Source organism: Astatotilapia calliptera, chromosome 15, assembly GCF_900246225.1.
Source record: "Astatotilapia calliptera chromosome 15, fAstCal1.2, whole genome shotgun sequence".
NCBI lineage: Eukaryota > Metazoa > Chordata > Actinopteri > Cichliformes > Cichlidae > Astatotilapia > Astatotilapia calliptera.
Window position 1 is genome coordinate 25,847,352 of NC_039316.1, and position 26,267 is coordinate 25,873,618.

At 43.6% G+C, this 26,267-nt stretch overlaps 1 protein-coding gene across 1 annotated transcript; it reads right to left on the minus strand.

The window, feature by feature from the left end:
* Positions 1 to 1,299: 1,299 nt before the first annotated feature.
* asap2b (ArfGAP with SH3 domain, ankyrin repeat and PH domain 2b) lies at positions 1,300 to 26,050 on the minus strand. The gene is made up of 28 exons (XM_026142678.1): positions 25,633 to 26,050; positions 19,177 to 19,249; positions 17,806 to 17,960; positions 17,609 to 17,683; positions 16,736 to 16,785; positions 16,283 to 16,412; positions 15,570 to 15,655; positions 15,357 to 15,432; positions 15,159 to 15,245; positions 14,718 to 14,821; positions 14,408 to 14,477; positions 12,557 to 12,647; positions 12,401 to 12,449; positions 12,159 to 12,325; positions 11,253 to 11,386; positions 10,735 to 10,829; positions 10,472 to 10,661; positions 10,137 to 10,222; positions 9,950 to 10,065; positions 9,232 to 9,299; positions 9,031 to 9,138; positions 8,709 to 8,943; positions 8,517 to 8,612; positions 6,261 to 6,528; positions 6,125 to 6,186; positions 2,461 to 2,525; positions 2,209 to 2,328; positions 1,300 to 2,045 (listed from the first exon to the last, which is right to left on the minus strand). The coding sequence occupies exons 1-28, from the start codon at positions 25,756 to 25,758 to the stop codon at positions 1,971 to 1,973; spliced, it is 3,057 nt and encodes a 1,018-aa protein (XP_025998463.1). The 5' UTR covers positions 25,759 to 26,050; the 3' UTR covers positions 1,300 to 1,970.
* Between the last annotated feature and the right edge of the window lie 217 nt (positions 26,051 to 26,267).

Sequence of the window (26,267 nt, forward strand, 5' to 3'; positions counted from 1 at the left end):
GTTTTGAATCCTGTATGTGTAAAATTGATCTTAAAGGTGTTTGCTGCATTGTGTAATAGAAAGATGCAAGATCTTGTAAAGTTTGGTAGGCATTGAAAGTTAACATTTACTGAACACTTGCATGGAAGTATTACTGCAACAAAATGTTTTCTAAGTAGATTTTTTACCAATTGAACACATTTGTTTCTGTGGTGTTAAATACATAAAGGCATATTCTATAACTTGGCTGTGATGGTATAAATCTAAATTTCTGGTTTATTTTCACTTTTTAAATACAAAGTGTTGAAATGCCTACTGTTAAAAAATAAAAAAAGTTATTTGATAAAAAAAAATGTTGAATGAATTCCTTTCTTAAAAGCTATTACAATAAAAATAAATAAGAGAAAGCTAAAATGATGATAATAATGATGAAAATTAGCAACTTAATATTTTAAATAATGAACTTTAAAAAATTGTTTTTGTAATTGCTGTAATTAATTACATAACACTTAAAAACATATTTTTAAGTTGTTTACTCATAAAAATTATGTTCCTCCAATTACTTTTTCCACATTATTTGAAATGATTTTTAAGCTACCAAATATTACGTAAATGGTAATTAAAATCACCTTTGATTATGGAGGATAATTTAATTCCCGTAACTCAATATAGTTTGTTGGTTCAATCTAATTTCAACATAAGTTATCATAACTCAAAAAGAGTAATGGAAACTGTTGCGTTAATTTTTTTGTTGAGCTTAAACAATAGTTTTTAGAGTGTATGTTTCTGATGAGTTTCAGCCCTAGATCCTTCACAGATCATCAGTAGTTGTTCTGTTCCGTATGGCTGTAATTCCTGCTCTGACCACAGTGTGGTGTGGTTAAGATGGTCGGTGTAATTAGCGATGTCCTGTTAGTACACAGGTATGTCTGCCTGATTATCTGTAATTCCAGCTGGTCTGAAAGTCCAAACTGATGATTTTCCAAGTATGTAGAAAATGAAAAGGCTCCGCTCACATAAAACTGAACATATGTCATTGTTTTAGGTAACACTCATATGAGAGTAAACTGAAATATTTTAAGTGATCGCAGAGTTTGACCATTTCTTTACATTTGATTTTTTTGCCAATTATTTGTCTTCCAACTTATGAAATGCTTCAGACTGCTCTTCACTGACTCACAGAAACATGTAAAATAATAATGTAAATAAAAACTGAAGCAGTGAAGCGTCTAAACAAATCTGTGCCACTGACAAAACTTGTGGGAAATAAATGAGAGTGAAAAAGTGAGTGCTGGGAAAGAAAAACAGGACAGACTCTCACAGGTACACTTATGATGATTTTAATAAGTCGAAAATACATTAAAATTTAAAGGACACTCAGATTTTCTGCTCAGATTACATGTTTGATCTTAAAATAATAAAAATCATTTCATCCTGAAGCTTTTACAAACAAGCTGAATGTTCCTGATGTAACACAGCTAGATCCCAGCAGCAGAACCACAGAAATGTACATCACATCTGCCAAAAGTATGTGGACGCTGTGCCGGTGCGGTCATCCTGACAGAGTGAAGATGAAGTCCTTTCATAGTAAACTGATTATTTCTATAAATGAAGCTGGTTTTGTAACAGGAAGCAGAAAAAAACAAAGCTGTTGTTTCGTCGCGTTTTTTTAAGGCAGTGAAGGATTTTACTGTAACTGTGTTCAGCTGTAGTTCCTGTTCTCTGTCTGTGGAGGCGCTGTACTAACGTAGCTCTGCTGTGTGTAAACGTATCACTGAAGAACACTGTTCACATACTTTTGGTCTGGTCTGCCCTTTTTGTGTCCGCTGCATAGCTTTTAGAACATTTCAAACTCAGGCCGACAGCTTTTGAGGAAGAGCATGAGTGAAGATCGAGACCCCAATCAGATCTCTTTGGATGTCGGACTCTCCTCTCAGGTCCACAGGAGGATCCAGATGTGCCCTCAGTCTGACCACAGTTGGAGGCACGAATCACTCCGACAGGAAGTGAACAAAGGTGCGAGGAAACACTCCCCGCCTGGTCGGATCGCTTTCGATGTGACCGATCTGAAACGCAGACGGTGGTTAAATCACAACCTGGACAACGGGTCAGGATTGTTCTTCAGGTGGGTTTTCATCTAAACGCACACACATGCTGTAATAAATGTTGTGAAGTGAATGAAGTTGTGCTGATGATGCGTTTCCTGTGCTGGAGGCGTTTCTCACTCACCCACCACTCGCTGTCCTCCTCGCCGTCCACCACGATCAGCTCTCCCTCGCTGAACGTCAGCTCGTCTGGACTGTCCGCTGCACAGTTGTAGATGGCCCTCACCCTCTGAGGCCTCTGCTTCTACACACACACACGCACGCACGCACGCACGCACGCACACATTTAGCAGTAAAGCTGTGTTACATGCTGGACTTGTGATGATGACTGTGTCTGTGTGCAGAAATAAATGAGGTGGTGTGTTTGAGGACTTACAGAAAATGTAGTTCTGGGTTTGCGGGGTGGAGGAGACGGATTATGAGGGGACACGATCGGACGACCTGCCAAAGAGAGATAAAGCCCCCACAGACTTCAGAAAAAAGTTTCTCTTCTGTAACTTCACCTTTGTTTGAACCAGAGGCGGAGGCAGACATTTGATACACCCGGGGCTTAGGCCTAAAGGGTAGTATGCATGTGGGATTGGGGGGGGTAGAAATGACTGAAAGATTAATAGGCTCTGTTTTGAGTTTTGTTCAAAAAGGAATGACTTCATATAGGGAAAAATATATATCACATATGCAGGACACCTTAAACTAGTTTTTTAATTAAGCAGCAAGGCAGAACAAAATCAGGGCTGCATCAAGACACGAGGACTAAACCCCAAATCAACCAAACCCAGAACTGATCCGGAATTAAAACAGGACACAACAGTTCAAAATCAGGACTACTGAGGACTTAACCAAGACAGAACCAGAATCAGAACTAGATGATAGTAGCACTAAAAATCATCATAGACCTGCACTACACTTATTTTTTAATTCTACCAAAGTACAATATTTAGATTGAGAAAAGTTTATATAATTATTTAGCCTTGTTGTGCAAACAAGCCTGCATAACTTAATAAATGTAGAATTTGAAAAATAGTAAACCTAAAAAGAAACACTAGGTACGAGATACATGAGGACCTATGATACGGTGATACTTTTGGCAAACAACCATTTGACTAACATGTGTGTCTCACCTGCTCTCTCTCCCTCTTTGTGCTGACAATCACGGCAAACATCAACATCATCAAACATACAGTGGAAACCAGATATTTACACACTCTTCAGATAAAAACACTTTTTTAATTGTAACATCAAATCAGACTAAATGTTTATTTTTTTTAGATTGATAAATATAAAAACATATTTGTTAACTTTAAGAGTAAAGAGAGAAACTATCTGTTTTCTTAATTGTAAATGGCACCAAATTGTATTCAAAACTGAGCCACACTTATGGAGCTCCACAGTTCTTTTTCTGGTGTTTTGGTTGACATCTCTTGATTTTCCCATTTCAAAGAAACAGGCTCTGTGTTTTGCCTTATATGCATCCACAGGTGTGTCACCAATTTACTCACATGGACTCTACGAACCTATCAGAAGCTTCTTCAGCTCAGAATGGAATCGTCTGCAGTTTTCTTATTAATTAACAATAAACTTAGTGTACATGTACTCCTAAATTTGATGAAAGTGATAATAAAATGACAGCTCTCTCTCTTATTCCGACATTTAACTAATTCAAAAGATCTTTCAATATTTATTTATCCAAAACAAGTTTACTCTAAATTGATGTTTAACAGTAAAAAATGTTCTTGTGTTTTCCATAAAGTGTATGTAAATATCTGGTTTAAACTGTGAATATACTGCTGTGTATTGAAATTCCTCTAGCCGTTAGCATGCGTCCGTACTAGCTCCCCCGGGAAATCTCGCATGTTATCACGATAACAGCGCATGTCTCCCCCCTCGGCCAACGCGGATGCAGCCAGTGACTCTCTCCACTCTGTAGTCAGCAAGACTGCAAACGCAATCACTTCTCCTAATATCAGGGGACTTTAATCATGTCTCACTGAACTCCACACTGTCCACCTTCACCCAGTATGTGACACGCCCAACCAGAGACAATAAAACACTGGACTTACTGTACACCAATGCAGAAGAGGCATACAGTTCATCACCTCTCCCTCCCCTGGGCAGATCTCATCACAACCTGTGTATGAGCCCTTATTGTGCAGGAAGCTACCAGCTGCCCGAACAGTGCAGAGATGGTCAGAGGAGAGCGAGGAGGCTCTTAAGGACTGTTTTGAGTCTACTGTGTGGGAGGTGATCTGTGACGACCACAGAGAGGACATTGACAGCCTTGTGACATGCATTACGGACTATATCAACTTCTGTGTGGATAACGTTGCACCCAGCAGGACTGTGCGCTGTTTCTCCAACAACAAACCTTGGATTAACCGTCCTCGAGCAGAAGAGGAGGGCCTTGCAGAGAGAGCTGGAGGACTGATAAGGAAAGGGAAGTTCAGCTACAGGCAGAAGATGGAGAATCAGCTTCAACAAAACAACTTCTCCCACAACTCCACCCAGTGCTTCCTTCAGAAGTTCTCTGACGACTTGGCAATAGTTGGCCACAGTGATGGGGACGACAGGGAGTACAGAGAACTGACCCACGACTTTGTGGACTGGGTCCAGCAGAACTACCTCCAGATGAACACTAGTAAAACCAAGGAGCTGGTGGTAGACTTCAGCAGGCACAAACATCCTCCACTGCAACCACTAAACATTCGATGCATGGACATTGAGACTGTGGACAGCTACAGGTACCTTGGTGTTCATCTGAACAATAAACTGGACTGGACTCATAATTCAGACACCCTCTACAGAAAAGGGCAGAGCAGGCTGTACCTGCGGCGGAGACTCAGGTCTTTTGGAGTGAAGGGCCTATTCCTGAAGACCTTCTATGACTCTGTGGTGGCCTCAGCCATCTTTTACGGTGTGGTCTGCTGGGGTGGCAGCATCTCTGCTGGTTCAGGAAGAGACTGAACAGGCTGATCCGGAGGGCCAGCTCTGTTCTAGGATGCCCGCTGGACCCAGTGGAGGTGGTGAGTGACAGGAGAATGGTGGCTAAGCTGTCATCCCTGGTGGACAACATCTCTCACCCCATGCAGGAGACTCTGACAGCACTGAGCAGCTCCACAGTGTAGGACAGAGCGATTTCGCAGGTCTTTCCTCCACACTGCTGTCAGATGTATATTGCATTTGTATTTTATTTTATTCTATTGTGTACAGTATCTTATTTTTATCCTATTCCAGTGTTTTTCTATGCAACTTTGCACTATCCACTTTCTGCTGTAACAAAACAAATTTCCCATGTGTGGGACTAATAAAGGTTATGTTATCTTATGTTATCACATGGGAAAAGACCCAGGGAAACAGAGTTAACGCTAAAAAACAATAAAACCCCTGAAAACCACGAATTTCACACTCGAGCCTCAACTCTCATGGCCTGGTACCAAACCACTCACAGACCCAAGGGGTGGGAACCACTGCAGTAAAGCACCAGAATATCTGACATGGCACGAAACTGCAAAGATACCCTTAAGTTTCACACAGAGAAACATCCAGTGTTGAGGTTTAATGAGCACCTGACCTCATTAAACCATGACGGGGGTATTTCACTGATGTATTGTACACCATAATCACAGCTTTCCTTGAATGAGTGACATCAGAGATCATGTGAGTGTGTTCTTGCAGGTCGTGGTGTTCCACAGAGCTCTATTAACAGTCCCTTGTCAAAGCACAAAAGTTTCAGCCTTTTAACAGCAGTTATGTTTTTATAACACACCTGCTTACATCATATTCAGGCTTAAAGTTTGACACAGGTGCCTGTAGCTGCTAGCTGTCTGCTAGCTTCACCTGAACTGGATGTCTGCACCATGTTTGTGCTGCTGGAGCCTTTTAGAGCATTTTTAATGACATCTTACGACCAATAATATGCTGCTGTGAGTTACTGTACTAACATCCAAGAAGGCGGTGCTGCAGCCTGAGTGAAATTCAAATATTTTCATGTTACTGATTGTGGATATTTTAGTGTGTGTGCTCATGTGTGTGTGTGCGTGTACCTTGTTTTTCCAACGGAATCGTGCCTGCAGGTCTCTGAGGAGGAGGAGGAACCCTCGCTGCTCTGTAATCATAAGAACAACATTAAACTGGTGTGCTTCCTCCCAGCAGACCCAGCTCAATCAGACCAGTACGTACGCGGGAGGAGAGACAGGGGCTTTGGATCCTGGTGGTCCTCTGTGTTGGTGGCTGGGTGGGAGGAGAGGAACTTTATGCTGGGGTGGTGATGGAGGTGGGATGCAGGGCGGTGGCGGGACTGGAGGTGCTGTAGGTAGTCCTGTCGGCAGGGGAGGCAGAGGAGGGAGGGGGGCAGTCTTGGCTGTGGCGGCTTTGGTCTCCAACATGCCGGTTCTCCTGCTGGGCCCAGGAGGAGGAGGAGGAGGAGGAGGAGGAACCAGTGAGAGCACTGGGAGAAGAGGGCAGAACAAGAGTCAAGAAAGCCCTGAGCAGTGGCTCCAGGCACACCTCCACAGTCAGAGCCTGAAAGCAATCCAAAATGCTGCAGCAAGAGTACTGACAGGGAACAGAAAGAGAGAGCATATTTCTCCTATATTGGCTTCACTTCACTGACTCCCAGTTAAATCCAGAACAGAATTCAAAATCCAGCTCATATACAAGGTCTTAAATAATCAGATCCCATCTTATCTTAATGACCTTGTAGCACCATATCACCCCATTAGAGCACTTTGCTCGTGCAGTGCAGGCTTACTTCTTGTTCCTAGAGTATTTGAAAGTAGATGGGTTGCAGATTCTTCCATTTTCAGGCCCCTCTTCTGTGGAACCAGCTTCCAGTTTGGATTCAGGAGACAGACACTATCTCTACTTTTAAGATTAGGCTTCAAACATTCCTTTTTGCTAAAGCATATAGTTAGGGCTGGATCAGGTGGCCCTGAATCCTCCCTTAAGCTGGGCATACACTGTGAGATTTTTTTAGTCACGTTAATCAGCTTCTGCTCAAACTGTACAATTGACTTGCAGGGGTTAGAAGTTTGTAGGTCACCATGCAGGGTCTCACACTATGCGGCCTGATGCTCTGATGCGACCTCAGTGCTCACACTGTGCATCCCTAACATGAAGGTTATAAAACAAAATCTGTCTCTCGCTCTCCCTCTCTGTCTTTCATTCACACAGACATACAACCACCATCAGAAACAGGAAAAAAATAATTTTTCCACTTAACAAACTCATTCACCCAATTAAACAGTTTGAAAAGTCAATCTCTTCACTTAATCTGACTCATGAGGTTATTTTAAATGAAATAAACAATTTTACACAAAAGAAACATTTGGTTACACCCAATTGACATGATCAATGACATCATAACCTATAAAATCAGGAAGTACTGGGGCAGCCCTTCCCACATACCTGTTTTACACATAGGACCTGCTCAAAGGAACACACAATGGTAAGTATAACCAAACTATATAAACAAATGAAAGATTGTTCTTAGCTTTAAGAACATTTGCACAGATGAAATGAATATAACCAATGCTAATACAAACAGACCCGGGATAGTATGTAGAGCCAAGATTACATGTGCTTATTTTGTGTTCTATAAGATAACAGAACACAAAATAACAATTTATGCATGTGACAAATGGTAAATGAATTCAGTCCTAGCCACTTTGTCACAATACTACACGACGCATGACACACGATGAAGGTGAAACTCGGGCCGATCACCAAAATGGTCACACGACTGAAAAAAAAAATTGCCTCAAAATGGGCCAAAAGTCGCACAGTGTATGCCCAGCATTAGTTATGCTGCAATAGGTGTAGGCTGCTGGGGGATTCCCATGATGCACTGAGTGTTTCTTCTTCTTCCTTCACTATGTGTTAATAGACCTCTCTGCATCATGAATAAATCATATGAATCATAATTGTTATCAATCTCTGGCTCTCTTTCACAGCATGTCTTTTATCTTGTCTTCCTTCTCTCACCCTAACCGGTCGCAGCAGATGGCCGCCTGTCCCTGAGCCTGGTTCTGCCAGAGCTTACTTCCTGTTAAAAGAGATTTTTTTTCCTTTCCACTGTCTCGAAGTGCTTGCTCATAGGGGGTCATATGATTGTTGGGTATTCTCCGTATGTATCTAGGTTTCTACCCTACAATATTAAGCGCCTTGGGGCGACTGTTGTTTTGATTTGGCCATGTATAATTAAAATTGAATTGAACTGAATTTAAATTCATTGAATTGAACTGAACTGGATTAAATTGAACTGAACTTGAATTGAATTGAAAGCCTCATACAGCCGGTTCATACCTCAGAAAGAGGACAGAACTGTCTGCTCTTTTCGTGAAAATAAAGCAACAAAGCCAAATAAAGCTGACGGACGCAAAGAAAAACATCACAAACGAGACCCTCCGCTGTGGATCTGACAGGAAGTCCACCCACCGTACTTGGAGTTCCTCTCCGGCGTTTGAGGGTTGGGGGGGTCGGAGGACGACCGCTGTCTGCCTACTGATTCCACGGAGGTGCCTTTATTGGTACCTGATGGTGACAAGACAGAATCAGATCAGTTTTATTTCCTCACAGCTTCACAGGGTCTGAACAGCAGAGCTGATCTCAGCCCAGGCGCCCTCTGACCTCTGCTGGGTCCTCGGGGAGGAAGCGGGGGCGTTGGGCCGGGGGGCGGCAGGTTCACATTCAGCATGGTGCCGTAAGTCTCGTTGCTAATAATGGTGCTGGGGATCGCAGGCCGCTGCTTGTCTAATGCCAGGGAGGCAACATCCCACGCCAGCGCCGCCAGGTTGGGCTGCACGGGTCCACTTCCAGGCACAAAGCAGCTGACCGGGCGCTCCTCCCGCCGCTGTGGGATGGGCTGCAGGACCCACAGAAAACACAGGAAGTACACGGTCACTTAAAGCCAACAGAAAGTTTAATGCAGGACGTCAGAAAAGCAGCCTACCTTGTCCTCCATCTCGTCATCGCTCTCATCCAGGTCTTCGTTTTGCAGACGCCACTCATACTCGACGTGAACATGGACGTTAAACTTTCCGGTCTGAGCCTGAGTTAGCTGGAACACATCAATCAAACTTTATTGGTACAGACACTCGACAGCACAGGAACTGCTTTACTTTGAACAGCCTGGAAGTGTTTGGATTCTCACCAGTTCTTCGCACTCTTTGTGTCGCATACGTTTGGCAATGTCCAGCGGTGTTTCTCCTGCATCGTTAGCTGTGGACACAAATTCAGTCATTCAGACTTTTGGTGAATTATGTCAGCACATTGTTTCCAAAAGGGAAAGATGATTAGATCTGCACTTTTCTTGTGTTACTGCAGGTTTTTCTCCCCCTGAAAAGACAAAGTACTCAGCTCTGTTTGTTCTCAAGACATCATTTAAATTTTATGTGATGGTAGAAACAATAACGGCCCCAGATGAGGGTCACACCAGCTGTGAAACTTGCTTTTATTTCTTCAAACCTCACAACAATAAACTAGAGCCAGGTTGGCTGGTTATTTGAACTTGACCTTCATCATTAGCGCCCATGTCAAAGTTCCTCTTATAAAACATTTCAAGAAACCTTATCGAGTGATATATCATATTAAAGGGCATGAAAAGAGCTGTACCACACACTTTTTCTTTTTTTTTTCTAAAATGACATCCAACGACTTTACAACGATGTCATAAAGTTTAGAACAATCACACACTGCATAAATACATCTTAAAACCTCAAGTTTGGACAGATTTCAGACCAGTCGTACGGTAAAAGATCATAAAAAGCAACATTTGAGTGTGTAATGCTCATATGAATGATATGAGCACTTGTCACTCATCGTCAGCATTCAGCACGCTCTGATATATGTGCAAGTGTGTGTGTTCTTACTGATGGACACTGAAGCTTTCCCCCTCAGCAGCAGTTTCAGGCACTCGCTGTTGTTGGTTAGGCAGCAGTAATGCAGCGCCGTGTTTCCTCTGGTCGTCTGCTTGTCCAGGTTACCGCTGAAACACAGACCCGGTCACTACACACATACACACACCTGGAGAACAGGTATTTAATTGAACAGTCACACCTGTTTTGTCCGAGGAAGTCGACAATGTGGAGCGAGTTTCTGTCGCCCATTCGGACCGCCAGGTGGAGCACCGTCTCCCCGGGTTCCTGACACACACACACACACACACACACACACACACACACACACACACACACACACACACACACACTCAGTCTGCAGAGCAACAACGGACACCTGCACAGAGCTGTGTCTACGTGTTACTGAATGGACACACAAAGCAGAGCTTAAGAGTAAAAGCTTAGTAAAAACAGACACAAAATGAGCACAAAGACACAACAGAGAGACGCATGAGTCAGTCCGTCAAACTCGTGTTAGAGATGAGGAGGTCATACATGTTCGTTGGGCTGTGGGATGGCATCCATCAGGTCCACCCCCTCAGCGTAGACTTGGATAAGCGACAGAATGTCTCGGTTCCTGATGGCCTCGTAGAGAGCCCGCAGCCTGGACGCGGCGTCGGTGCACTTCCGCCGGGCGAAGCGTTTCTCGGTGTACTTCGCTGTGATGTAGTCCTTCCTCATCTGCCTGCAAACCAGACGGACGAGTCACTACGACATCCTACTACAGCTCAGACTCACCTCCTGATGCCGTCACCTACATGTCGCTGGTTGGAGTTGGTTTGGTCACTTCCTGCGCTGACAGATCTGCCTCCATGATCTCATTGAAGCTGGCGTTTCCCACATTATTCGCCAACTAAAAGGCAACAAAAGCCCAACATCAACTCTGGTTCGGTTCTGGCTGTAGCTCCTAAGATTAGACACGTGATCACACTTCCTGATTCTTCACAGCTGAAGACGACTGACATGCTCGGCAAGGGTTCTGGTTCCCTGATTATTCCAGAAAAGGTTTGCAAACATTCAGAATGTCCCTTCCATTCACGTCTTCACACAGGTGAATATAATGAGGTTAAGAGATTTCAAAGAAACAGTTTTAAACGAATCAGGAGACAGTCTTGCAGGATGGTAAAAATCTGAGGGTTTTTTGCTTTGCTTTTTTGGCTTTTTCCTGCAAATATTTTAATTTTATTTAACAGATTAAAGTCATGATGAAATGAGTCACCGCAAACTGACAAACAGAATGCTCTGACCTTCTGTCGGGACAGTGAAGTGGACTCACCAGCAGCTCAGAGGTTCCCAGGACATCCAGGTCCAGACTCTGGATCCTGGAGTAGTGGACCCCCATTTCTCTGTGGATCCCTGAGCACTCAATACAGATCAGCACCCCGAGGTTCGTGGACAGCCAGGAGGGATCTGTAGAGGGTGGGTGGGGGCACAGAAACAACAAGCGGTGCCTTCACATCCTCAAAATGTAATTTCAAGACTAAAGAAACAACAAAGTGAATGAGATGAATTAACAATCTGCTGACAGACAAACCTGGAAAAGAATTCTGGGAAGTTTCTGCAGCTCTGAGCAGAAATGTGTTTGGACTACAGGTCCACGTGAGGAAGCTGAGTGAATACTTTTGGCAATATAGTGAATGTTGAATATATAATTGATAAAAAAAACTGTATGTTATTAATCTAATCTTTGGACGTGCTGAGATGAACAGATGAAAACGTGTTTTGTGGTGTTATTAGAGAGACTGTTGATGCGCCCTCTCTCATGACACTAACGTGTTCTCACTTCTGTAAACCATGACAGGAAATAGAAGTGCTATGAAGTTCCACATCAAGTGTTCACAGTGCAGTTCAGTAAAACCATCATCTACAAGAATATCAGCTAGGTTTAAAGCAACAGACCAACTAAAAAAGTTGCATAAAACAACTTCAATGCCAAAAACAAAAAAACCCCACACAAAACAACCGCAAAGGAAAAAAACTGCCTGAAGGCCCAGAGCTTTCCACAAGCAGTCCTGCAGAGGTCAGTGGGGTTAGAACGCCGGCAGAACTAAGAAAGACTCATTCAAGCGTCACTACTTTTTTGACCTGACCGTGAGTGACTGGACTTCCGTGTTTAATCTTTGAATTTTGTTTCCTTTCATGAGTGGTGTTTGTTTGAGAGAGACTTCTGAACAATTCTGACCTGCAGCTCCACAGTCGCAGCAGCTGTTGTTTCCAGTCCTCTTCTTCACCTCTCCCACAATGGACTTGGTCAGCTCCTGGACGATGTTGTTCTCACCCTCGTCCTGGTCTCCTTTGAACGCCTTGTTCAGCGCCTCCTCCTTGCTGTTCTGCAGCACCGACACCCAGCTAAAAAACACCAAACCATAAGCGCTCGCAGTAGCGCGAAGCCCGGCAGCTCAGGCCATGCCTGCTCGTACTTACATCTGACACTCGGCCTCGTCCTCGGCCTGGAAGTGGTAGGTCCGGTCATCTGTGGGGGGGGGGGGGGGGGGGGGGGGGGGGGGGGGCACGAGACAGAGTTTAGACTTTACACACATATATACAGAGGAACATGTGAGCAGGAAGTCTGCAGCATACGGGAGAACAGGTCGAAGCTTTTCTTCTCCTCATCGGGGTTCCTCTTCACCTGGCAGGTGAGCAGGTTGACCTTGGCTGGAGGTTTGTTTGGCTGCAAGACAACGAGAGGAGGTGAGAGCTCAGCTCTGACTGAACCTCACTCAGATATCAAACATTCAGCGTTACAGAGAAAAGATCCTGAAACTGTCACAGAGTCTGTACTGCTATATACCATAACATGGACAATAGTTGGATCCCAGTTAGGTTCAGCCCACAGCAAGAACCTGTAAGGACTTTAAGCTGCACAACTCAAAACCTTCCCTCATCTTGCAAAACATCTGCACATATCATTTAAAGTTCTGAGATGATTAACCTCAGTGACTTTCTGTAATCTCATTTTCTACTGTTTTCTGAAGCCTGATGACTTTTGATCCTCTGGCTTTTCATGCCACAAAACGTCTCATTCATAAGGAAACTATTGATGAACCACAGGGTTTTCCTTTCCTCCTCTTGCCTCCACCACTGTCTCCTGCCTCCCTAAATGGCCGTACCATGCGGGCCCCACAGTTCACCCATACATACCCACTATGGGCCCATGGACCCGTTTTAAGTCTGGTAGACTAAAGTTTTATGACGTTTTTCCTTCACATTTTTGATATCAGAGGATCTTCTGCAGCTGACGGTTCTACTCCCCAAAGCAAGGCAAGAGTCAGGTTTCAGAGCTGGAGCTGATCATCATGCGCAACGTTTGTATCTTTGTGTTCAATTCATTTTGATCATGTAAACAAAATGCAATTTAGGAAAAGAAAAGAAAAACTAAACTAGAAATACCCTCCAATATCGCTTCACCTATCCTCAGAAAGGAGTGGGAATGGGAGTGAGAATAAGTGCACATTGGACCATAAGACGGATGAACTCGGTGAGCTGACCTCAGATGGAGCACTGCGAGGACTCTGTCTGCAGTACCTGTCTTCATTTGAGTCTGAGTGGTAAATGTGGAAGGTTTCTACCAGCTGTGAAGGGTTGGCGTAATCCTGGACATGTTACGCTGAAGAAACGTGTCTCTGAAGGAATGCTTTCATGAAGGAACATTACTCTGAAGGAGGGATGTACCCAAGGATGTACCGACAGCTATCAAGAAGGTGTAGGTTACCTTGGAAACCCGGTTCTCAGAAACATGAGTCTAATCTTGAAATTTACCTTAAATAGAACTGAAGATATGTGTTACTGTGAATCTGTAGATATGAGGTTTGTTTTTCTTTGAATTTGCTTTTCAGCAAGCTCAAGGAGAAACAAAAGGCTGAAAGTTAAAGAGAAACAGTTAAGAAGAATTAGAAACTTTCTCTCCAGCAGCCCTCAGATTTCAAATCAAATCCTTTTCCCACCCTTTTCTTTTAATCATTTTCCTTCTGCTCTTTGTGTTCTGCTAGCTCAGTCCTGATTGGCCATTTGACTGCTCAAACTTCAAAATAAAAAACAGAAGGCAGAAAAGAAACTAAAAAAATAAATAAATAGATAATGTACTATTTAACCCCACTTAATGTAGACCAGGAGTAGGCAACTCCAGGCCTCGAGTGCCGGTTCCTGCAGGTTTTAGATATCACCCTGGGTCAACACACCTGAATCAAATGACTAGTTCATTACCAGCCCTCTGGAGAACTTCACGGGATGTTGAGGAGGTCATTTAGCAATTTGAATCAGCTGTGTTGGAACAGGGACACATCTAAAACCTGCAGGACACCGGCAATCGAGGCCTGGAGTTGTCTACCCCTGATGTAGACGATAAACTCATGAGGAGATTTCTGATTGGACATGTAGTGCAGGCTGGAGGGCGGGGGCTTGTCATGGACCAATGGGAGAAGAGGACCTTACCGTCCCGTGACAGATGGTCAGGAAGCCGTTCTTCACCGAGCACTTTCTCTTCTGCCACACCTTCCTCAGTCTGACGAGGAGAGAGACAAAGCTTTTAGTGTGAAAGGTCATAGAGTGGAGTCGTGACTGAGGCAGCTACCACTAACACACGTGTGCAGAAGGAGGAAAACATGTTAAATCTGTAAATATGTTACATTTAACATTGAGTCTGTGTAGACTGACTAAATGCTGCCTCTGCTGGACGTCACAGGAACTGCATGTGCATGTCAGTCACATTCATATGGCATTCTGGGACACTGAGTTCGCTCACCCTTCACTTTTCTTGTAGAGGAAACCAGAGCGCTCGTTGCCGTGGGCTTTGTCACCCTGCAACTGATGGAGGCTGTAACCTGCGTTCTGTTTGGCCTGGGCGTCCTGTCAATAAATCAGACACTTTATGTGAAGCAGCTCTTATGACAGAAAGACGTGAGAACTATGACCCTACACAGAGTTCAGAGCTCAGAGCAGCCTCTGTTTGATGGACAGCTTTGTTAATCAACTTCCTTTCCAGTAACAGGTGAGCCTGTCAGAGCTCACCTGGTTATGCTCACCATCAGACTCATGACATCTGTTCAGACCATGTTTGTTCTAACTGCTGTGCGCATGTTAGCGACTCTTTACCCTCGTGTTTATCCTGCATTTTAACTGTGTTCATGTTTTCGGTCTGTGCCATCAGTCAAATGGATGTTACACCATGTTTGATGTTTTTTACCTCTTTCTGATCGGACTGCAGTGCCGCCTTCAGGGTGTCTCGGAGCTGAGCCAGCTGCTTCCTCTCGCCGTCCTGAGTCTGTTTGATCTGCAGAGGAAGAGAAACTCTAACTTTAAGCCCATTGTTGTGTTCGCACAGAGCGATCGGTAAGTGAGCTGTGAGCTTTAATGCTCCTGCAGGGAACACAAGCGTCCTCACCGCTGTCAGGTCTGTGGACAGTTTCTCTACGGCCGGTTTCAGAGTCTCCACAGCTTTCAGTCCATCCTGGAAAAAACTGAAGAAAAAAACGTCTGAGAACCTCCAAGGAAAAAGTGAATCAATAACAAAATTAATGTTTTAATATTCACACTTTATTATATTTTCTTTAACACCTTACTCATACATGGACCTGTTGGTCACGTTTGGACATACTTGCACTGAGCATGGTAAAACTTGATGAGGTTCTGGAGGAAGTCTACTCCTTTCTTCACTTTGATCTCGTTCACTTTGAGCAGGTACTGCAGAGAAAAGCCAAAGAATCAAGAAAAACTGAAGAAAATAACCGTTACTGCATGACCAGTCCTTCCTTGTCCTCCTCCAGCTCTTCTAGGAGGACACTGAGGCATTCCCAAACCGCTGAGAGATCATCTCTGCATTTCCTGGGTCTGCCCGGGGTCTTCTCCTGGCCTTTAAACCTCATCTTGTTTAGGCATCCTGGTCAGTACCATCTCGGCTGGCTTTACTCTGAGCTGATCCTCATCGGGTCTCTAACAGCGAGCCTGGACAGCCTTCAGAGGAAGCTCGTTTTCACGGCTTTTTTTCTGTCACCTCTTTACCAGCATATCCACAGAATTCACCCTCCACTCCTTCTCTACTCATGACCAACAAAAAACCACGAGAAACACAGACTGAGCTGAAGATCAGCGCCTGATGAAGCCAAAAAAGCTACAAACCCTGAAAACCATCAAACTGGAAAACTTCTGAAAAGAATCCGTCACAGACCTCTGTCCACCAAATCTTCCACGTCATATAAAATCTGCGCTGACTGGTCGAGGCAGTAAAACAAACGTTGCTCTCGGTCTGACCTCAGAGGATAGAGATGATTGTTTTAGCATTCAGGTCACCTGTGTGACCTCTGACCTCACCTCGCACATCTGCAGCTGGAACATTCGTCTCTCCTTCTCCATCTCCTCTGCGATTTCTCCTCCGCTGAACTCCGTCCGAATCATGCCATGCATCTTGGCGTTCTCTTTCTTCTCTTTCTCAATCTTCGCTCTGCAGAGGTCAAAGGTCATGTTAAAATCTCAACACAAAAAAATGTGATCAAAACAACAAACTGAGGAGAAGAAAAAATAGAAAGATGCTAAAATACAGAAGCCAAGAAACGCCATGATTTCAATCATCATATTTTATCTTTTCTTCTTTTTTTGAGAAAAAAGGAAAAAAAGAGCATGTATCAGTCTGTGGAGACAGAAACAATAAAGATAACTTTATTCAAACATTCTCATTTAAATGCTGAATGAGTCGACTGGTTAACGTGTTCTCGTTTCCGTGATTTAACATTTCAGTGAGAGCAGCTGATAATGAGCCCTTCTTACAGTTTGGTCTCGTAATCCTTCCAGGCCTTATCGAACGGCTTCTTCAGATCCTGCAGGAAAAACAGACGTCACACAGTCACAGTTCATAAACGTGCGCGCGTGCGCGCACACACACACACACACACACACACACACACACACACACACACACACACACACACACACACACACACACACACACACACACACACAGGACTCTAACCTCTGAGTCACTCTGGAAATATTTCTAGATGATAGCATGTGCGTTAGATTAGAAAAACAAACACAATGGTGACCGTGTCACAACAGAGGTGTTTTAAATTCAGCCATTTAGTCTTTATGCCACGAGCCACAGCCTGCAGGACGACACCACCATTACAAACAGGAAGTTATGCTCATCGCACAACTACAAGAAAAACTGTTCAGTGTTTTGCAGAAATTAAATGTTGTATTTGGCACCTCAGGGCCACCTTACCTAACATGCCTACATTTTATAATTCAAGAAGCAGTTTTTTTTTTAATTATTCAAACTGAGCATAAAGCAGGAAAAATAATATTGAATAAATCAGAAAAAACAAAAAATGATCTTTTATTTCGATTTCCTGCTTTTGTTTTTTCATATGACAGGAAACGGAGGATTTTACAGTGGCTGGTTTGCTGCTGTGGTACAAAGATATTTAGACATTAATGTGGGACCCCAGCGTGATTTTATTTGTTAAATCTGAAGCTGTGTGTTTAAAATGATTACAGTTCTGATGTAATTATTGTAAATACACAGTCAACATGTCATCTAACCAAACATGATTCATTTTTAGCCACAGTAACAGGAAGTGAAGTGTAACTGAGCGAGTGTCTGCGGGTTTGTTTCAGCAGGAAGAAGAAAGTGACACCAACCCCTTTCACTCCTTTCAGGTCTCCTTTCAGCAGACTGTCCAGAGGGAATGTGATGATGTTGTTCATGTTCTGCAGCTGCAAACAGGAAGTTGTGTCACAGCACAAATGCGCAAAACACACCACACTTTCTACATTTAACACTTTTCACAATAAAATGTCTGATGTTTCACTCTCTGAGGCTGACTTTGGTTCCTCACCAGGTTCTTGAAGAGGGCTGTCAGCTCTCTGGTGAAAACGACAAACTTGATGAAGGCAGAGCCGACATCGCCGTCATCCCTGTCACCCCGGGTCAGGTAGTTTTCCCCGAACTTGTGCATGGACTGAACGTACTGCTCCTCATTTTCCACGTGAGCTACGACACAGAAAACACTTTAAATAAATGCGGACTGCAGCTCGGATCATCTTTCATTTAACTCCAAAAACAAAAATGATTAAACTCTGTGTGAAAACAAAAACCATCCACTCCACCATGTGGAAAAAACAAGGACAACAAACACGTGTGAATAAAAAAGTAATAAAATAAAGGGTAATTAAAAACAATAAATATAAGAGGAGACAAAGAGAATAAATAAAAATATGATACTAAATACTGAGAAAAACTGGAGATATATAAATGAACAGAAATAAAATACACACCTCAAATTAAAATAAACAAATCTAAACAATTAAAACATAAATATTTATTTTAAATATTTTAAACAAATAATGAATGTGAATGTATTAAAATAAATGTAAATTTATTGAAATTATATTTAAATTAATTTAAATGAATTTTATATTGCAACAAAAGATTTTTCCAAAAACATTTCTAGTTAATTTAATTTAGTCCCTTTTGATACGAAAAATTAAAAGTAGAAAAATAAAAGGAGAGAAACAAAATCTTAATTTTTTACAGTTTTTCGTATAATTTTTCAGCTTTAAATAATTCTGATGATTTAAAAGTGTTTATTGGGCTTCAGTTGGACATGTCTGTGTGTACCCGCTGCATTTCTTTAGCAGAGAAAATGGCCTGTTCCCCTCGAGCTGAGGCACCGAGCCGCTCTGAATCTTTGGTATATACATGGAGATTTACCTCCAACATAAACCTGCAGGTCACAGAGAGAAGCTAAATATTTCAGAACCTCTCTGCTGTCCACATACTTCTGGTCATGCAGTGCCTTCTGTCTGTGAAACTGCTGAATGATGCGTTTCCTGTCAGTTTTTGCAGAAGTGCTGAATAATGTTCGGATCTTGTGTGTTTGCTGAGTGTGTGAAGGACTCGGCCTTTCCTCTGTTTGCACTGTAGTGTGGATGTGGGCGTATCCCTCAGCATGCCGGGACACGGGGAAGCATGACAGGAATGTTTGGAGGTGAGACTCCACCGGCCCGAGCAGAGACCCACCAGCAGCACGCGGCTGCTGACGAACCCACCCCACCCGCACTGACCTGAATAAAAAAACTGCTTTTATTTTGGTAGTTTGTATCTGAGCGCAGTGTGCTACCACAAACAGGAAGTGACAGTCAAAGTGAGACTGTGGTGACAAGCGTTGTTATTTTGGGTCAGACTGACATGAAACTGCATCTCTCACCCAGACCAGACGAGTTGATGGCCTTCACCGACTTCTTGATCTTGTAGAGAACGGACCGGTCCAAGTCGAGAGCCTGAGGAGAAGAAACAGCACGCAGATTAGGAGCCATGCCTCTAATGCTTACACGTCAAAGTTAAAGAAAAAGTGTGTTTATAGTCAGTATGAACCGTTCACCACTGCTGGTGTTCATCTCAGACTGTCACCCTTCATACCCTGAGCTGACGTGCGTGGACGGACTGCAGAGTCTGCATGTTTTACCCGAAGCAGAGTTATTATCAAGACATCACACATCTAATAAGAGACTGATGAAAACAGTGCTGCTATTAAAGGTGCTTTTTTTTTTAGCAGACACCTCTCACTCACAGAAACTGTTTCATTCAGACCTTTGAAGCAGATCTTTTTATTCTTGCAGTTCAACATAATCCGAAGACGCCTGCTGAGGGACAGCGCCCAGCGGCCACAGCTACTGACCTTCTCAAGGCTTTAGAATGCTGGCAGCATTTCATAAAGTTTAGTCAGTTCTTTTTGTGTTTTACTGTTGCATCAACTTTTGCCTCCCCCAAACATAAGCCTGGTTCTGTTAAAAGAAAGTTCTTCCTCCCCCCTGTCACCAAGTGCTTCCTCACAGGGGGTATTATTGTAGTATTATATTTATTATTTTAGGGTCTTTATCTTACAAAGCACCTTGAGATGTGCATTGTTGTATATTAATAAATCTGTAATGAACTGAATCTTATGTTCTGAAAATGATCAGATTCTCTGTGCTGTTCCTGTTTCCTGTGTCCCTCCTCATCTGAGCGGTACAGTTTGGTGCATTAGTCCCTAAAATAAGAGCGCTGCTTCTGTGATCTGCAGGACATCACATGGAATCATCAGTATTGTATTGATTGGCACGATCAGCTCTGGCGAACACACAGAACCTGACATAGCCACGCCCACTGTATTCACAGGAATCTGGTTAGGGCTTCAGAAGGAATTCTTTCACCTGTTTGACGTACCCAAAGGGAGCTCATATTCTGTAAAGCCGGCGTGCCTGCAGGAGAGCTGATCTGAAAGCTAACGTCTTCTAGTTCCTGAAACTCTCCTCGTTAGCCTGAGGCTAAAACGCAGCCTAAATTAAACCTTTGAGTGGTAACACGAGCTACAGCATTAGCTTCATGTTAGTCAGGAACATGAAGTCTGCTTGTGTCTAACCCGAGGCTGTGGGAGGGAGACTGAAGAGGCCATGTGATCTAAGCCTTTACCATAGTTTGCATGACTGATGAGACCACAGAGGTTCAGTCACATGACCTTCAGGTGTTTTCCTGCCGACCTCATCTGTGGGGTTCACCTAAGCGTCTACAGCTCTGAGTCACAGGTCCATGACTCAGAGAGAAAAACATGCACTTGGTTATTCTTTGACCAAAAACTGGTTCAAGATGAGCCACTCATCAAACACCGGAGCTGATTTCAAATCTCTGCACAGAAACACAGCGAGGCGACAGGTGAGCTCAGGTGTAGAGCAGCGACTTCATTCAGCTCAGCCAAAGACCAAACAACAGATCGAGCACAAATACAAAGAACTCAGAAACAGCTCAACTCAGTACGGTGGATGATTGATGGTCTCACAGCACTGAGGTCCTGGCAGGGCCTTCTAGATAAATATTCATGGTCTTCTTGTGTTTGTGAGAGTTTACCTGCAAATTCACCAAAGCACTCACTGAAAAAGAGCTACAGGACGGGCTAAACGTAGAAAACACCGTTCCTACAGGATGAATGATGCAATAATCTCAATGAAACGCCTGCAAACACACAAACAACACACAGGGCAGGTCTCTGAGGACAGAGTTGAAATCTTGGTACAAACGCCAACAGGCTCATGTCACAGCAGCCCACCCACGAGCTTTCATTATGTCCCTAATAAGGGTGTTGCAAGGGTGTAAAGAGGTCATAAAGGTTAAATATAGTAACTTAGTGCATGATTGTACACCACATAGATCATTGACCTGGTCAGCAAAGATAAAGGGGGATCACTTCCTCTGCTGATACGTCAGTCAAACTGTCTGATCAAAGTTTACCAGCAGCCCCTTCAGACTGTTTCAGGCTGACGTCAGAGGATTCATATTTAATGATAATTAATGGTAATTACCCCTGTTACCTACTGAATTCATTTTCAGCACAAAGCTCTGGTTTTTCCCTGTGTTATAAATCAAGTACATCATTTCCCCCCCCTTATCTACATCACACTCATGGTCAGTTTAGAATCACCAGTGATCCCAACATGCAGCTCTTTGGACTTTGGAACCTACTATGAGGTTGCAGGCAAACATCTAGGAGGATGTTAATGGATGAAGATGCCCAATTGACTAATCATAACTAACTGACTGGTAGTTGGCCTTCATCACTCTCAGCATGCATGCAGGTGTCTGAAGGCAGGTGAGGTTATTGGTGCCCTGACTTCTTTTCGCCCCACCTCCACCTGCAGACATCCTGACTTGGAGGCTGCAGGCGAGCAGGGGCGCTGCTTTGTCTTGTGAGGTCAGAAACGTCCACCAACGTGTGTCTAAAACTGTCTGCAGGACGTCGCATGTCCCCACCACCCTCACGGTTTTTACACTGAAGTTCAAAGAAACAGTCTGTAAAACTGTTAATGTAATGACTGTAAAATCATTGAGATTACAGTTATTGACTAAAAGTAATCATCATCATGAATTTTCCTGTAACCGAGTGGCAACAATGTAGAGCTGCTAAAGCTCACAGTAGTGGTGATATTTATTCAAACAGAGGTCTCAGGTCTACAGGATGAGGCACGAGCCAAAGTGTGGATTTGGAGAGTGGCAATCATCAAAACAGAACATTTCACAGCAGTTTTCTGACAGTAGAAGCAGCCGAGACGCTTCCTGTTTTTAGGGTTTCCTCAGTTTCACAGCCTCTGCACACCAGCTCTGCTCAGCTGCTTTTAACACGTGCAACAACACTAATTTTACATTAGTGAACGCAGGTGAGCAGATCAGTGTGACGAGTGGAAGATGAAGCAGATAAAGAAACCTGAATGGGCACAACACTGATCAGACCAGCAGGGACTGTGTAAAGTACTCATCTGCTGTTTTTACCATTCAGCACACTGATGCTGATTTCATGTGTTTACTGTAATTATTCTACCGTCTGAAGATGAGGGAGGAGCTGATGATTTATTGGAGACTTTAATTCCTTTCACATCACTTCAGACAAGTTGAGACACAACAGAAACAGAGATGAGCTTCAAACGTGAAGAGAAGAGCTTTAAAAGTGACCAAAGGAGAGAGAGAAAGAGGACGAGACAAAGAAAGATGACAAAGGAAAGAGGAGAGAATGGAGGGATTTAACTGAGAGGAAAGCAAAGATCGGAGACAGCAGGAGGACCAAGGTGAGGCGAATCATGTCGAGACTCGATCAGCGGAGTGAGGCTCTACCATCGCCTCGGGTCTACTGAGTGGGAACATCCCAGCATGCAACAGGAGGAGGAGGACATGATCAGCAGACCTGCGATTTCTACAGACCTCACGTCAGGTTTTCAGTTGTGCTTTTAAAGCATTCGCTGCAAGGACATAGATTTCTTCACTTTATGCTGAGAGGAACCAGCGTTCAACTCTGTGCTCTGAGCTGTAATCCAACAGCTCCTCAACAACAACAGATGGCCTCTACAACGATGGGGAAAAATATTTACTGTCCTTAGAACCAATAAAGTCTCAGAAGGAATCTGAAAAACTAGAAACCATTAAAAAAAGAAAAAGAAAAGAGGAACCCAAACAAAAGTCCCCACAAAAACACACAAAGTGAAATAAGAGATTGTTTAAGCCATCCCTGAATCACGTGATCACCTCCCTAAAAAACATCCATGTTGTGTCTTCTTTTCAGAGCATTTGACTCTTTATGCTAAGAATTAATAAATAACCTCTCTGACACACTGTTCTATTTATCCATCAACAAGGAAACCTGTGAAAAAAATATTTAATGCCTTCATTATTGACAGGAAGCCATGAATAACCAATGGACTCCTGTCCTGAAAGACTTGCTGGCAACTATAACGTGATATCAAAGACTCAAAGAGAGAAAAAAAAACTAAAACATGACCACAAAAGAGCATATATGTATTAAAACAACAACAACAACAACAACAACAACAACGTCCTCACTGAACAGCTTTCTGTCCCATTAACAGTCTCAGGCCAGTATGCACAAAGTGTGATCACTAACGCCTAAGCTTTTCCTGCCCTGAGGTCAGCTTTCAAAGACATGGCCAGATTTGTGAAACAATTAAATGAGCACACCTAATACGACCTAAGCGTGTGTTTTCTTATGCTCGGCCAAGATGTTTGATATAGAGGAGTTTCTAACTCCTTTAGTAAGCAAACATAATCAATGTTTGTCAATCACCTCCATTAATCAGCTATGTACCACAGGCCTTCAAGCTGGCAGTAGTTAAACCTTTACTAAAAAGGCCATCTCTAGACCTAGCGGTCTTAGCTAATTATAGGCGAATCGCTAACCTTCCTTTCATATCAAACATTCTTGAAAGAGTAGTTGTCAAACAGCTAACAGATCATCTGCAGAGGAATGGCTTATTTGAAGAGTTTCAGTCAGGTTTCAGAGCTCATCACAGCACAGAAACAGCTTTAGTGAAGGTTACAAATGATCTTCTTATGTCCTCTGACAGTGGACTCATCTCTGTGCTTGTCCTGCTAGACCTTAGTGCAGCGTTCGATACTGTCGACCATAATATCCTATCAGAGCGATTAGAACATGCTGTAGGTATTACAGGTACTGCACTGCAGTGGTTTGTATCATATCCATCTAATAGACTCCAATTTGTTCATGTAAATGGAGAGTCCTCTTCACATGCTGAGGTTAATCATGGAGTTCCACAGGGTTCAGTGCTAGGACCAATTTTATTTACATTATACATGCTTCCCTTAGACAGTATTATCAGAAGGAATAGCATACATTTTCACTGCTATGCAAATGACACCCAACTCTATCTATCCATGAAGCCAGATAACACACACCATGTAACACCGCTTCCATGTAAAATAGAACGTCAGCCTTCAGCTAGCTGTATAATTTAAACATGTATCAGACTAAGTTAACAGTTCATCTGCAAATTTTAATACAACTTCTGGAGGCTTATGCAGATTTTTCTCCATGTAACACAAACAGGAGCGGGCGGAGCAGCTGCAGAATTTGCTTTTCTTCATGTTAAAATGTGTTAGCTGCTTTGACAAAGGACTCCCGCTCGCTGTTTCCCAGTAAAGGTTTTAATGGTGGTCACAGGAAAAAAAATGTTGATCATAGGAACAGCTGCTGTGGATGCTGGAAACACGTTTTCTACCACTCAACCTGAGCTCACCAACTCAGTAATGGCTCTGCCTCTTTGCAGCGTGTAAACAGATTCCCTTCCATGTTAAACTGCGCCAGCATCATCATTACTTGTGTTTTTAATTCTGTTTAAAATTGGGGGCTGTCAGACTTTTCATTCATGTGCTGCTCATAAATATGCTTCTATTGAAGGTCTGTTTTTTATTTTCCAATATGGGTGAAACACTGCACAAAACCCAACGACATGGTCCAACGATGTGCTGCAGACATTTAACCTCAGTTTAGCACCAGGTCCACAATCTCCTCACTGTCCTTCACTGATGACAATCTCACCCACACTGAGGTGGTGCTCCACTGTAATGGAAAACAACCGAAACGATCCAGTCTAGGTGAATCGAGTTGAGCCGAGTTGGTGATAGTGGAAGAGTGGCTTTGCTAATACTACCTTAACCTTTCATGAATATTATCATTGAGTTTACAGTACAATCATCACGTTAATTTACTTTAAGATATTTTCTCTAAATACGACTAAAAACAGCCAGTGACGACTTCCTCCTGAGCTTGAGGGCAGTTTGGGGCCTTTCACATGTCTGTGCCCACGGCCCTGTTTTTTCCCAGGGCGGCCCTGTTTTTTCCCAGGGCATCCCTGTGGGGAAAGCCTTCAGCCCCATCTTATTCTCCCACCTGAAACCTTTGACCTTTAACTTCTGCTTCCTCATCTCTTCAGTTTTAGAAATATGCTTCATCATCGTGTTGCAAAAAGAAAATAAAAAGAAGCTGTTAAATCTTACAAAATGTCTACAGAAGGAAGTGTTTCTCTCAGTTCCTCTTTCGAATAAAACAGATTCGTTTGACGCTCTGTTGCTTGGAAAGTTTGAAAAGCAGTAGAAATCACCGTTTATTCACACTGTAGGTCCTCAAACAGTGAAAACAGGCTGTGACTAAAACCCTCTTCAATCCCACACACGGGAAAACAAACCACGTTCATGAAAAAAGGAACAAACCGGACTTTCCGGGTATTTACAGAGAGGCTCAGTGGAAGCCTTTTTACCACCTTATTAAACTCTTATAATCCCCGACTTCCAACCGTGTGTGTGTGTGTGTGTGTCCTTGTTTCCTCACCTCCTCAAGAGCTCCCACCGCGTTCCTGCAGTGGCCCATCCGGGTAGTGAAGTTGGAGGTGGTTGGAGCTTTGTAGTCTTCATTGGTCTCGTCGATGAACTCCGTGACGCTGATCAGCTCCGGCATGGTGAGCTCCGGCAGACGCAAACTGACCGGGGGCGCAAAAATCCCGTCAAAACTGCAGCAGTGATCGCGCAGCCGCAGGTGGAGCAGCCACACCTGGACGCCTCAAGAGTGCCCGCAGCGTCACAGCCAAGATCCTCTGCTGTTCCCGCACGCGTCGCTGCTCATAGTCATAGGAGGAAGAGGAGAAGTCCGACCTCCATGTTTGTCCCGCAGCACGAATCACCGACAGCACCGACACATTCCAACACCCTCAGCTGCTTCACCTGAGCAGGAAGCGCACGGAGAGGGGCGGGGACACTGAGGGGGCGGGGACAGAGAAGGGCGCTCCCACCCTGCTGCTGTTTCCGCAAACCACAAACACGCACACTTACACACAGGTACATACCCCCCCCCCCCCCCCCCCCACACACACACACACACAGACAAAACACCTACACACAGAGAGACACACACTCACACAGTATTTTCACAGTCCTATCAGGGTGGGACTGGAACAATATGATGTTTAA